The 13344-nt window shown below is 62.6% G+C and overlaps 2 protein-coding genes across 2 annotated transcripts; both read left to right on the forward strand.

Annotated features, from left to right (window-relative positions):
• Window positions 1-3313: 3313 nt before the first annotated feature.
• LOC102062964 (uncharacterized) lies at window positions 3314-5502 on the forward strand. The gene is made up of 2 exons (XM_074556353.1): window positions 3314-3459; window positions 3988-5502. Exon 2 carries the CDS (start codon window positions 4019-4021, stop codon window positions 4400-4402), a length of 384 nt encoding a protein of 127 aa, XP_074412454.1. The 5' UTR covers window positions 3314-3459; window positions 3988-4018; the 3' UTR covers window positions 4403-5502.
• Window positions 5503-9906: 4404 nt separating this feature from the next.
• On the forward strand, window positions 9907-10862 carry RNF224 (ring finger protein 224). The gene has a single exon (XM_074556703.1). It carries the CDS (start codon window positions 9907-9909, stop codon window positions 10411-10413), a length of 507 nt encoding a protein of 168 aa, XP_074412804.1. The 3' UTR covers window positions 10414-10862.
• Window positions 10863-13344: the final 2482 nt, after the last annotated feature.

Raw genomic sequence — 13344 nt, forward strand, 5'->3', positions numbered from 1 at the left:
AGCAACTTTTCCACCTGGGGATCCTCCATCGTCTATAAATCCTCCAAGGATCAACACATGATTTCTGGATGTGGTGCTCGGAGCTCGATTTGGAGAATCTCTTGGCAAGAAATGAAATGTTTGAACTCCAGGCTCCCGATTAGAGTTGGTGAGACCTCTCCTCACCTGGGACTGCCACAGATCTGCCCTGAGGGGAATGAGGACATGCAGGAGGTGCCTGCGGGATGGGAGCTGGGTGCTGGGAGAGCCGAGGGACATCCCTGGCACGGGGGCACCGCAGATCGCGGCTGGCATTGGGATCTGCAGCAGCTGAGGGATGTCCCCAGCCGGGGCTCCGTGAGGTGACACGCATGTGGCAGCTGTGAAAAACGCCAATCACTTCTTTTTAAAATTTTTAAAAGTTTAATAGTAATAAAATGGTTAAAAAGAATAGTAACACAATTAGAGTAATAACAATTTGGACAAATTGAATTAGGACAATATGAGACAATAAAAGCAAAGAGTTATGGACGTCCGGGTACCTTTTTCTGGGCATCATGAGCCCGAAAAAGGACCCACGTTAACAAAGGATTAACCCTTAAGAACAATAGCCCATTGCATATTCATACACTTCATACATGATGCATAAATTCCATTCAAACATAGGATTCCGTCTGGTCAGTGTCAACTTCTTCCTTCTAATCCTAACAGCGCCTTCAAGGCGGGAAGAAGTTCATTTCTTCTGATAAGAAGGCAATAAATTCCCTTTCTCTGAAAGATTTAGGTGTCCTGTGGCTGCTATCTCACTGCAATTCCTTTCTGTTAAACAAAGCATCTTTATATGGCATATTTTCTATTTTAACAATTTTTATAACCGAAAACTATATTTAACACAGTACTTAAGAGAATTAATACAGCATTTCTTTCTAACACAACACATATAATATTCATCGTAATATTTGCGAAAAGCCAATCATAAAATACATGCATTTTTCACAGCAGCCCTGGCAGAGGGAAGGGACACGGGGGCTGCAGGTCCCTGGGCTGTGCCTGCCCCGCAGCTCCCTGCAAGCAGAGCTGTTCAGAACACGCTGGGCATGGAAATCTGGGGCTGAAAGACAAACCCAGCCCGTGCTGAGGCTCTGCGAGGATGGGGAAGGCGCTGCTGGAGAGAGCCACAGCGACATCCCCTGCGCAGGCAGGGACACGCCGGGCGGGGCTGGGGCACCGCAGCACGCCTGGGCGGAGGATTTGCCTTTTTCTATTCCTGCTTAGTCAGACTGATGAGTTTCTCTGTGGGGAAACAGCTCCAGATGGGAAAACGGGGCAGCAGCGAGGCCCAGTGGAGGGACAGGGGCTGTGGGTGGCTCCCCTCGAGGTGACCTTGGGGTGGCAGGAAAACCCCGAGAGGTCTGTGCAGGAGTTCTGCAGCTTTCAGACCCCTATGTGCTGTGGGGCTGATTTGTCACTGCACAGAGAGCTCTGCTGCACCCCCACTGGCAGTCTCAAAGGGGAAACTGAGGCACAGAAGTGCATGAGGCCCCCTCTCGATGCTAGAACCGTACAGAAGAGGGTCAGCTTCTCCCACCAAAAAATCCCAGGCCTCCCTCTTCCTTTCTTTCACCACCAGGAAGGTTGATGAGTCTCCCTGCAGGGAACCCCCACTCTGGGAGGTGCCAGCCCAGTGGGCTCAGGGACAAGGGATCAGCCCCAGAAGGGAGGGCAGGGATGGGCATTGGGCAGGGATGGGCAATGGGCAGGAGCCGGGCATTGGGCAGGAGCCGGGCATTGGGCAGGGACGGGCATTGGGCAGGGATGGGCATTGGGCAGGAGCCGGACATTGGGCAGGGATGGGCATTGGGCAGGGATGGGCATTGGGCAGGGACGGGCATTGAGCAGGGATGGGCATTGGGCAGGGATGGGCATTGGGCAGGAGCTGCCAGGGCAGGCAGGCTCCCATCGCCCTCTGGAGCTCTCCTGCTTGTTCCATGGGTGCCAAGGGTCTGGCCTGGGCAGCCCCTGCTCCTCAGGGCAGGGAAGGAATATTTTCTGCTGTCAGAAGGATGGCCAGAAGGAAGTGGTTTTTCCCTTTGCAAGTGTGTGGGAAACGGAATTCCCTGCCAGCAGCTTCAGCTGCAGTTTGAGGTGTTTGTCCCTGGCATGTCCAGGAGGATGCTGTGCCATCACCCCTGGGCTCAGGGAGGGGCAGACCCTGCCCAGAACTGCTCGTGGGAAGGTGCTGAGGCTCTGCACAAGCCACTGTTGGGGCCATGCATAGGGCGGGGTGGAGGATGCTGAATGTCTGCATCTTTTCTACTGCAGCACTTCTGGTGCCAGGGACTGGCACGGGTGCCAGCAACCCTCTCCTTGCCCTGGCACAGCCAAGTCCTCACTCCATCCAGCCTCGTGGGTGTCACCATCGAGCGGTGCCCTGGAAAGCCCTGAAGCCACCCTGGAAAAGGCCTTGTTGGGGACACAAGGCCACCCCCAGCCAAACTGCAGCAGGGATGAGGAGCCCAGCAGAGCCCTGGCACTGGGTCTCAGAGCCTGCCAGGGGCTGTGGGGCCCTGGGTGCCCATGGGGGCAGGCACAGCCTGGCAGGGGGGCTGGGAGCTGCAGAGGGTGCAGAGCTGCTGTGCCCTGCCTGGTGCTCAGGACATGGGCACGGTGCGCTCTGCCCAGTGCCTGGTGCTCGGGGTTTGCAGGTGCCCACAGACCTGTGGAGTGCAGTGTCCCCATGCCAGTCCCTGCCCGCTGCCCAGAACCAGAGTGGTGCCAGTGCTGGTGCCAGTGTGCAGAGCTCAGTGCCCGGTGCATGGCACACAGAGCTGCTGCTGGTGCCCGGGGTGGCACTGGTGGCTGGACCAGTGTGAGTGCCAGTCCTGGTGGTGGTGACAGTGCATGGTGGCACTGCCTGCTCTGTGTGGTCTCTCTGTGCACTGTGTGGTGCTGGTGCCAGTGCCCGTGCTGGTGCTGGTACCCACTGCTGGTGCCCAGTTCCTGGTACCAGTGGGTGGTGCTGGGTTGGTGCCTCGGTACTGGTGGCCTTGCCCGGTGCCCAATGCCCCTGTCCAGTGCCAAGTGTCCCTGTCCAGCTGTGGTACCAGTGCCTCCTGAGCAGTGTCCATGCCCACTGCCCAGCACCCAGTTCCCTGTGCCCACTGTCAGGTGCCCAGTTCCCTGTGCCCCCTGCCCAGTTCCCAGTGCCCAGTTCCCTGTGCCCACTGCCCCCTGCCCAGTTCCCTGTGCCCTGCCCTGTGCCGGTGCCCATGGGCTGTGCTGGTGCTTGTGTTTGGGCTGGCCGGTGGGCGGGTGCTGGCTGTGGGCTGTCCCTGCCCCGCTCTCTCGGGGCCGGTCTGTCTGTCTGCAGGCCGGTCCGTCTGTCTGTCTGTGGCTCGGGGCGGCGCCGCTCGGGGCGGGCCGTGCAGGAGGAAGCGCAGCCGGGGCAGAGCGGCCCCGCAGCGGCCGGAGCCGCGCTCGGTGAGTCCCGGGGATCGCTGCCCTACCGTGCCCGTGCCCGTGCCCTGCCTGCTCCCCCTGCGCCCCTTCCCCTGCCTGCCCTCCTCCTTGCTCTGCGCCCCCCGCCCCGATTCCCAGCTCCCACCGCTGCCCCGTCCCCAACCCCCATCCCGACATTCCCTGTCCTGTCCCATCTTCCCTCCCCAGCTGTCCCTGTCCTGTCCCATCTCCCCTCTGCCTTTCCACTCCCCTGCACCCCCTTTCCTCCCGTTCCTCTCCCCACTCCTTTCCGTCCTGCTCTGTGTCTCCCTAGATATCCCCACTCCACTGCCCCACCTGCCCTGTTTGCCCCACTCAGCCTCCCCTCCTGCCCCCCGTGCCCCGCTCACCCCCTGGCCCCGCTCCTGCCTCCCCTCCCGGCTCTGGTGGGTCCTCGTGTGCTTTGTGGGGGTCCCTTGGGGGGGCAGGGAGGGGGAGCACAGCTCTGCTGTCACCCAAACCAGGGGGTCTGGGGGGTCTGCCGGGGGTGACAGGGGCTCTGTCCCGCAGGGGTGGCCGGTGCCTGACAAGGGGCAGGGACATGGATCGGGGAGTCACCGTGCAGAACCCCTACGCCAGCGTCAACATCCCGCGGGAGCAGTTCCAGCAGAGCTTCATCACTCGCTACCTGAGAGAGGAGCCCACCGTCATCGCCAACCCCGCGGCCGTGCCCTCCTACGGCACCGGGGGGCACACAGAGCTCGCCAATGGCTGCAACAGCCCAGACATCTCCACAGACAAGTCCTGGTCCCGTCCCTACAACCCCTACGGCAGCCTGAGGATGCACAATGGGGACTCATCTGCCTCCTTCTACACCGTGAGCCTGGACAAGGAGCCCAAGGGCCAGGAGCAGGAGGCTGGCAGGAGATGTGGCTGCTGCAGGTGCTGCTCCTGGTGCCCAAAGTGCTGCTGTGTCATCTCCTAAGGGCCCTCCCTGCACACACGGGATGTGTGACCATGGCGTGACCCCACAGGGACATGGCTGCTGGCCTGGGCACGCCTGGCAGAGCTGGCACTGCCTGGACTGACGTTGCTTTTTACTTGTGAACTCTGCAGCCAGATGTGCTGGCGATGGGGACCTGCCAGGTGGGCCATAAGGGCGATGTGTGCCAGGACAGGTGTCACCAAGAAGTGACTGCACTGGAGAAGGGGCAGAACTGAGCCTGTGATCCTGCACTGAGCCCCTGCCAGTGTCCCTGTGCTGGGAACTCCACCCTGGCAAGGGGCAGGCAGTGCCCAGTGCTCGAGGCTGGGTTTGGATGCTGGCAGCCCTGTGTACATGGCAGAAGAGGACATCATCATCATCACTGTCCTGGAGCAGTGGAACCAGGGACAAGCCTCCAGCTGGCACAGGGACCCACCTGCCCAGAAATGAGCATCCCCCCTCCCACAGCATCACAGGGGTGCTGCTGCCCCCCTGCCCCAAACTCCATCTGGATCCTGCTCCTCCTCACCACGCTGCCTCTGGGGCAGAGCGATGGACACGGGAAAGACAGACAGCCAAAGCATGGCAGAGTGCTGGGCCGTGCTCCAGGGCAGCACCTGATGGCACAGCATGGATGTGGGCATTAACATCCCTGTGCCAGGAAACCCCTGGCCCCATTCTGTTCCTCCTGCCAGGCTTGTGGGGTGCTGGGTGCACCCTCTTGTCCCATCTGCATCCAGAGACGGGTCCAGCGGTGGGGCTGCCCTCGGGCACCTTGCTGGGGAGGCAGAGGCCCAGCATTGGCTTTTTGCAGCTCCCAGGGCTTGGAGGAAGGGGGGAGGAGCTGCTGGCTCTCTCCCCTGTGCTGGAGCTCCTCCAGGCTGGGCTCTGGGCTGGGGCTGCTGCCATGGCCCTGGAACAAGCCTGCTGTTGTGCTGCTGTCCCGCCGTGTGCTGACGTCCCTCCCTGGGGCTGCTGTCCCAGCTCTGCTCCCTGGCCGCTGCAGGACTGCCTGCTCTGTGGGACCGGGCCCTGGGAGGAGTGCCTGTGTTTGCAGATGACTTCAGGCTGCTGCAAATAAAATTACAGTCCTCTCCTGCCCTGCCAAGGTGTGCCTCTTCCCTCCACCCAGGCTTTTCTGGGATTCCCGTGTCATTTCTTGCTTTCCCTGGTGGGTGTGTAAGGGCAGCTCTGAAGCCTCCAAACCAGGCTTAACTCTTGCCCTGCTGACTCATGGCAGCAGCAGCTCACACTGAGCTCTGGTTGCTGCCTGGTGCCCCACTGCCAGCCTGGGTCCAGCAGTGCCAGCCTGGGTCCAGCAGTGCCCAGGCGTTCCCAGTACAGGCTGCTCCTGCCTGTCTGGGACACTGGCAGTGCTCAGCCCTGCCAAGCTGGATGACTGTCCTGTCTGGAAAGACTTCGTGAGTCTTTGGGAGAGGCTGAGGAAGGGCCTGGCAAATGAAGTTCCTGGCTGGGCAGCTGGGTGGGCTCCAGGACACTGCCCAGGCTGGCTGTGACTCCCTGAGAGTCCCTCAGCAATGGGAGCCCACCATGGCTTGGAATCCCCCCCTGCTTGGAGCCCAGCTGCACTGAGGCCCAGGAGTGCTGGGGGAACAGCACACAGATCCCACAGTGCCTGGGAGCCACCCCAGGAGCCTGCCACGGCCTGGGAGCCCCTCACCCTTGCAATCCCACCCCGAATCCGGGATATTCTGGGCTGGGGTGGCCGTGGCCTGGCAGAGCTTTGCCCCCCCTGCCTGGCGCAGGTGCCAGGGCGGTGGGACCAGGATGTGTGGCTGGCAGGGACACAGCCACACGGTGCCTGCCCTGCACAAGAAGCTCCCTTGTTCTCCCTGCCCAGAGCGCAGTGGGGACGGGCAGATCCACCCCTTGTTTGCTTTGGTGTCGCCAGCCCTGCCCCGTGCGTGTGGCGGGCAGGGGACACGGCCCCCCGGGCAGGGCTGCCCGGGACAGAAAAGTGTCCCCAAGGGTGTGCAGTGCCTGGGCATGGCCGCGGGACAGAAGTGTCCCCAGGGTGTGCGGTGCCTGGGCACAGCCCGGGGCCACAGCAGCCGGTACGAGCGGGCCGGGGGCTCGGCGGGGCAGGGCAGGGCAGGGCAGGGCAGGGCAGGTGGCACATGTGCCGTGTGTCACCGCTGCCCTCGGCTCTGCCCGGCCCCGGGGCGATGGCACACGCGGCGGGAGCGGCGGGCAATGATTCAGCCGCAGCCCCGGGGGGGTGAGCAGGGCAGGGGAGGCTGCGGTCCCACACCGGGCAGGGCTCTGATGGGCCGGGCACTGCCGCAGAGTCCCATGGGCGCTCCCCGGCTGTGCCCACCCTGCCAAGGTGCCCGCGGGTGCCCAGGGTTGTGCTGGGTGAGTGCCACTCCTGCCTCTGGAGGTGGGTGGCGGTGCAGGGCTCTGGCTCATCCCCATCGGACCTTTGCTCTCCCTGAGGGTGCCGCTCCCTGTCGCGGGGCCGAAGGTCCCTGCAAGCCCGCGGATGATCCTGGGAACAGGGAAACACGTTTGCCATCCATGTGTGTCGCTGCTGATTGCAGATCTGCCTTCCCTGCAGGGACACCTTATTGCTCCACACAGCTCCCTGCAAGGAGCTGTTGGGAAGTGAAGTCTGGTCTCTTCCCGAGTAACAAGTGACAGGACAAGAGGAAATAGCCTCAGGTTGTGCCAGGGGATATGTTGGATATTCGGAAAAAACGTTTCACTGAAAGGGCTGTAAAGCCCTGGCACAGGCTGCCCAGGGCCGTGGTGGAGTCACCATCCCTGGGAGTGTTCAAAACATGAGTCGATGTGGCACTTGGGGACATAGGTTAGGGTGAACGTGGTACTGCTGGGTTGATATTTGACTTAATGATTTAAAATATAATTTCCAACCTTAATGGTTCTGTGATTCACTGTTCCTGGATCCAGGTGGGCTTTTGGCAGGGCTGGTGGTGCCCTTGGTGTCAGCGTGGCAGATGCACAGTCCCTGTCACCAAGGGCTCCCCTGCCCCAAACCCTGCCTGTGCTGAGCTGGGGTGCCCAGCAAGGGGCAGGAGTGGCCAAGGGCAGCTGGGCACAGCCCCTCAATGGGACAGAGCTCTGCTGGCATCAGGGAGGGACATGAGGGCTGATGGGCAGGCGCTGGAGGGGGAAGGAGGACAGGCAGGACACCTGGGGGTGTGTGTGGGTGTGGATGTGGAGCAGGAGAGGCAGCCTGAGGGGTCACTGCCTCTGAGCAGTGCCAGGGCACCCCTGGCTGTGCACAGAGCCAAGCCCAGCCCTCTCACCCACGGAAGTTTTGTGGCAGAGCCCCCATGGGACTGCAGCTCTGCTGTCCCTGTGGCAGCTGAGCCAGGCCAGCGCTGTGTGTTGGGTGGCAGAAGCACAGCCTGGGACAGCCCCAGCCCTGCACGGCCCTGGAGGAACACACTGAGCCCGCCAGAAGCCAGCTCTGCCCTGGCTGCCAGCACCCAGGGGCTGCACCCAGCACAGGCAGGCACGGTGGTACCCCAGCATGCCAGGGCACAGCTGGAATCCTACACAGCTGGATCCTGATCCACACGGCCCTTATTCCAATTGGTTTGACCAGAACCAATTTCCCTGGCACAGCCCTGTCCCAAACCGGCCCCACCACCTGTGTTTGCCACTGGCCTGGCAACGGGAAGGCAAAACCCTGCCACGAGGTGCCACCCCCTGTCTGGGCACCCATGGCACACCCAGCCCGTGACAGGGCTGGGTCACTCCTGGGTCGGGATGTGTGCCCCAGGGGTGCCGTGCTCCCGGAGCTGCTTCCTCGCTCGCAGGCACCAGCGTCAGGAGCTGAGCCCTTCTGCAGTGACCCCGTGGGGATCTTCATTTCCAAAATGCCCAATTCCTTCTCTGAGCTGTGCTGGGAACACGGCCCGAGGGCTGCTGGTGAGGCGGCGGCGCTGCCTGTCTGCGTGCCCGCTCCCGCCGGCAGTGGGAGCTGCTGCCCGCGGGAACGCTCCTGCCTGCCCTGCCTGTCCTGGCCCTCCTGCCCTGCCCTGCCTCCAGGACGGGCTCTCCTCCCCCAGGATGGGCTCTCCTCCCCCAGGATCCCGGGCTCAGGACCTGTCCCCCTACCACGCTCCCTCTTCAGTCTGCAGCCCCTCCATGCTAAGGCTGGGACTTCGCTGCTGGAGCCCGGGCAGCTGTGGGGACAGTCTGGCACCTCCCTGGCATTGTCACCTCCCCTGGGTCCTGCACCTTGCAGGTGTCCCTGTGGGGTGCTGGGGTGTCCCCAGCCTGACGCTGAGCATTGGTAACTGAGCCTGCAGAGCCTGCAGCCCCACAGGGCAGGGCAGGGCAGGTCACAGTCACCCCCAGGCTCCACACCCCACGTCTGGGCACTGCCAGAGTGTCCCTGCAGCAGTGCCAGCCCTGCCACCCCACCGTGCCCCCCGCTCCTGTCACAGCTGTGCCCACAGCCCGGAGCACCTGGGGATGCTGCAGTGCCAGGGGGTCTCTGCTGGCCGACGTCTGCCCGGATGTTCCTGCTCTGAAGGGTGGCCCAGGACGTGGAAGACTCCGTTGCTGCTGCCCAGGTCCAGACAACATCCAAGTTCTCTGCCTAGGGTGGACCCAGAGCTCCTTGGCCTCCCAGGGACGGTTCCTTCTGTCATGAAGCACAGGCTGATGGTTATTGACCATTCCTGGGCTTAGATTTCAGAGGTCTTTGTTACCCAGGTGCTTGTAACCCAATCTCCCGGGCTTGGCTTCCCTGCAGCAGATCCAATAGCAGCTGTCCCTGAAAGGTGAGCCCCTGCCCACTACCACGGCCACGGGCAGCCACAGGGAGCTGGCTGGCGGCTCAGCCCCCCGATGCTCCCCACGGGACTGCCACAGCCCCCGGCACAGCACAGCCCTTCTGCCACCAAATCCGAGGCCCTGGGAGGCATCTCAGGACAGGTAGGGATGGGGGAACTGGGAGGAGGGGAGAGAGTGGTACCCGTGTGCACCAACACACTTGAGGTCACCCGAGAAGGAACAGAGTGTTGGTGGGCTCCGGGAGAAGTTTGCAAACATACTAGTGTGTACCAGACCCCACCTGAGATGAGGCTGGGTCCCCTCAGACCCCTCCCCACGAGTCTCGGTGCCACCCCTGTGCCAGCTCAGCCGGAGGCTGTGCCACTGCCTGGTCTCCAAGTGCTGCTCCCCAGCCCAGCCAGCCACCTCACTCCTGCTCCCACCCTGCTCCCCCAGCCCCAGGCTGCACCGTGAGCAGGCTGCTGAGATCTGGCCAGCCCCGTTCCCTGCAGAGCTCCCGGTGTGGCACTGGGACATGCCATGGATGTAGTGGCAGTGCCACTGCAGTGGCAGCATCCCGCTCTGCCGGGCAGGGCTGGCAGGGATGGCAGGCACCGGGCAGGGTGCTGGGCGGGGATCCTGCTGCTCCCACGTGTGGGGGCACTCGGAGCTGGCATCCCACCCCTGTGCCCCTCCCCGGCCGTGCCCTGACGGCTGCTCTCCCCCTCCCCAGCATGTCGCAGGCCGGTGGCAGCCCCCGTGCAGAGGGCTCGGGGCCGAGTGCCGGGGCGCACTCGCGCACCCCCAGCCGGGGCAGCCAGCGCGTCGAGTGCATCATCTGCTACTCCTCCTACGACCTGGGCGTGCGGCTGCCGCGGCGCCTCTACTGCGGGCACACCTTCTGCCAGGCGTGCCTGAGGCGCCTGGACGCGGTCAGCAACGAGCAGCGCTGGATCCCGTGCCCGCAGTGCCGCCAGAACACGCCCACGCCGCGCGGAGGGGTCACCATGCTGGACCTGGACCTGGCCACCTTCCTGGCCGTCAAGGCTGACCGGGAGCAGCCGCGGGGTGCCGGCAGGAGCCCGGCCGCGCTGCCCGCCAAGGGCCCGGGCAAGGAGCCGCCCGTGACCCAGCAGCCGGCGGGGCTGTGCCAAGAGCCGGTGCCCCCGGCGCTGCTGCCCCGGCGCGGCTGCTGCCGGCTGTGCCTGTGCTGCGGGGTCACCGCCGCCTTCGAGAGCTGAGCCCCCGGGCCGGCCCGCGACTGCCTCTGGGACCCGCTGGGGACTGCAGGGCCGGGGCTGTGCTGGCAGCCCACGAAGGGCTTCAGCCTGGGCACGGCTTTCCTGCCCATCCTGTCCGGATTTGGGGTGCAGCAGCAGGGGATCAGGATGCTACCACCCCCTCATCCTGCCCGTCTGCCCTGCTGATGGCTCAGAAACCTGGTCCAGCCATCACAGACATTCCCTGGCCCTGAGCACAGAACATGCCCATGCCGCGCGGAGGGGTCACCATGCCGGACCTGGACCTGGCTCATGCTCGGTTCCCCCAAGCATGTGGCCCTGCAGCAAGGACAGTGGCACCGAGCACCACCTGGCAGGGGACAGGGGCCTGGCACAGCGATGCCATGGGCTGTGTGCAGCGCCCTGAGAGCTCCAGGTCTATTAAAGACACTTTGCTCCTGCTGGGCTGCACATCCTGGTCCTGTTTGCTGACAATCCTGGCTCGGGGCAAGCCCTGCCTGTGGCGGGTGGGGAGACGTGACCTGCCCTGCTGGGTTGCTGTGCTGGGAGTGTTTGCTCTCCTGGCCAACTGCATGAAAAATTTTGGCATTGGGATAGTAGGACGGTTGAAATTGAGGTTGACAGAGTTGTTAGGAAACCTCAGATGTTGCTCCGCTGTGGGAGGAGAGCTGAGCTCAAGAAGCTCCTGCTTGGCCTCGTGCTCTGTGGCTCATGCCAGGTTTGGCTTTTCCTGCCTGACCCTTTCCTCACACACACTCACACACAAACCCTGCTGCTGTTTTTCCAGTTGTGCCCTGCTGCCTACATGGCTTTCCCTGCCTGACTCCACACCAGGGTGCAAGGACAAGAGCCCAGGTAGCTGGTCTGGGCTAACAGGGGCCAAACTGGAAGCACTGGGCTGCACAGGGTGATACTGAAACAGCTCTTGGCCAGGGCTTGGTGTTGCCTGGGCAGCTCTTGCAGCTCTTCCTCAGGGCTCATTTTCTGCATCTGTTTTCCATGTGGTTTATGAGCTCTTGCAAAAGCCCAACACCAGGAACCCCCTCAGGGCTGAGCAGGGACCCCAGCCTGTGCCTCCCTGGGGCTGGCAGGGACCTTGTGCCTCCTGGGCAGTCCTGGTGCTTGGATATTCCCTGCGCTGGGGCAGGGCTGCAGCAGCCAGAGGATTCCATCAGCCGTGGACAGCACCCAGCCCTGCACAGAGCTCATGCACCATTCTGCCGCTTGGTGTCACCTGCCATAAAACAGCCCCAGCTGAGATGTTCCCAGAAGAACAAACCTGGGGTGCCCCAGGGCAGATGGGTCAGAAATTCCATGTGAGTCCTGCCTTGAACCTTTAATTACCTGGGAGAGAAATTATGTGCGAGAAATGTGCGAGAAATTAAAGCCTTCAAGGAATGGATAAGAGCTATCACTGAGTGCTAATGCACCTCCTCCCCTATCTCCATTTCTCCCCAAAGACTCAGCAGTGGGTGAGGGGGTAGGAAGGGCCCATCCCTCCCTGCAGAGGTGCCAGCAGCTCTGTGCTCAGCCCAGCACCTTTGGGTCCGCAGTGCTGGGTGACCAAACCCATGGCTGTCTGTCCCACAGCCCATGTCCCTGCTTCCCTGCCTCCCCCCAGCACCAGAGCCCCTCTGGGGGACTTGGGCCTTGCTTCCTTCCTCCATGGATGTCCCCCTGCTCCCAGCCAGCCCCTGAAGGAGGGATCATCCCCTCCATCACTCTGGGAATGCTTTTGGCATGCTGGCTGCAGGGCCAGTGCCCAGTGCTGTGCCCTGGGGGCTCCTCCCCTGGCACAGGCACCTGAGCTGGCCTGGCAGAGCAGCTGCTGGGAGCAGCCTGTCCTGCCACATTCCATGTGGAGCCCAGAACCACAGGAGGGGCATCGTGGAGGGGGAGCGGGGCACTGGTGAGCACTTCTCTGGCTGGGGACGGGGCCCTGGGCTCCTCCTGTGTGATTCTGGGTCCCCATGCTCCAGGAAGGGGCAGTGCTAGGGCCCTCAGCACTGGCAGCAGGTGGCAAAGGGCAGAGGTGGCACTGCTGGGGTTCAGGACCCCACGTGTCCCCAGCCTGCCATGGCAGCAGGGTGCAGCCAGTGGATGGAGAACAGGAGTGGCACCAGGCAAGTGTGGGATGATGTCTGGCCATGTCCCTGGCAGGGACAGCTCTCCTGCCACGTGCCATCAGGGTGACAGCAAGGGCCTTCCGGAGGAGCTGAGTTTTCAGGATTTTCAGCCTCCTGGGCTCTTTGTGCACAAAAGCTGGAAATGACCTTGCTTTTAATAGTGGTTTGAGTTATTTTTTGCATGAATGTTGCACTTCTCACCTGATTCCAGACGGATGCAGGGAGTGGGCAATGAAAGTCCTGCGGGGGAAGAGCATTTTGGGACAGGACTCCCTCAAAATTCAGGTCTCCATACAGCCTGTGGCTGCAGATGGGATGAGCTGGGGCTGCAGCTGCACATGGCACTGGGTTTGTGCCCTTGCCCTGGGGCTGGGCTGGGCTGGTGGATTCCTCTGAATTATTTCCAGATGGGGATTAATGCAGCAAAGCGAGTTTGCTGCAGGATAGATAAACAAACCAAAGCTCCTTGGGATGCTATTAATAAACCCTCTGCCTGCTGCTTCTGTCCCAGATTTGGGAACATCCTGGCCTTGTCCTGGGGTGCAACTGTGCCCATCCAGCCCCTTGGCCGTGGGGCAGAGGGACAGGGATTCCTCTGGGACCATGGCCACTGTGTCCTGTTGGGTGTGAGCGTCCCTGCTCTGGGCACCCCTCTGGCTCTAAGTGGGATGAGGTGCTGCCAGTCATGTCCCTTGGTGGCCCAGTCCCCACTGAGCTCTGCCAGGGGCAGGGGCACTGGGAGGTGACAGCAGCCCAGCCTTCAGCAGCCAGGCTTTGGGTGGCTTTGGGGCAGAGAGGGTGTAAA

This window comes from Zonotrichia albicollis, chromosome 21, assembly GCF_047830755.1.
Source record: "Zonotrichia albicollis isolate bZonAlb1 chromosome 21, bZonAlb1.hap1, whole genome shotgun sequence".
In the NCBI taxonomy this organism is placed as follows: domain Eukaryota; kingdom Metazoa; phylum Chordata; class Aves; order Passeriformes; family Passerellidae; genus Zonotrichia; species Zonotrichia albicollis.

What these genes read in the sequence shown, in the direction of transcription:
- LOC102062964 (XM_074556353.1), top strand. Translation starts at nt 4,019, where the DNA reads ATGGATCGGGGAGTCACCGTGCAGAACCCCTACGCCAGCGTCAACATC.
- RNF224 (XM_074556703.1), top strand. Translation starts at nt 9,907, where the DNA reads ATGTCGCAGGCCGGTGGCAGCCCCCGTGCAGAGGGCTCGGGGCCGAGT.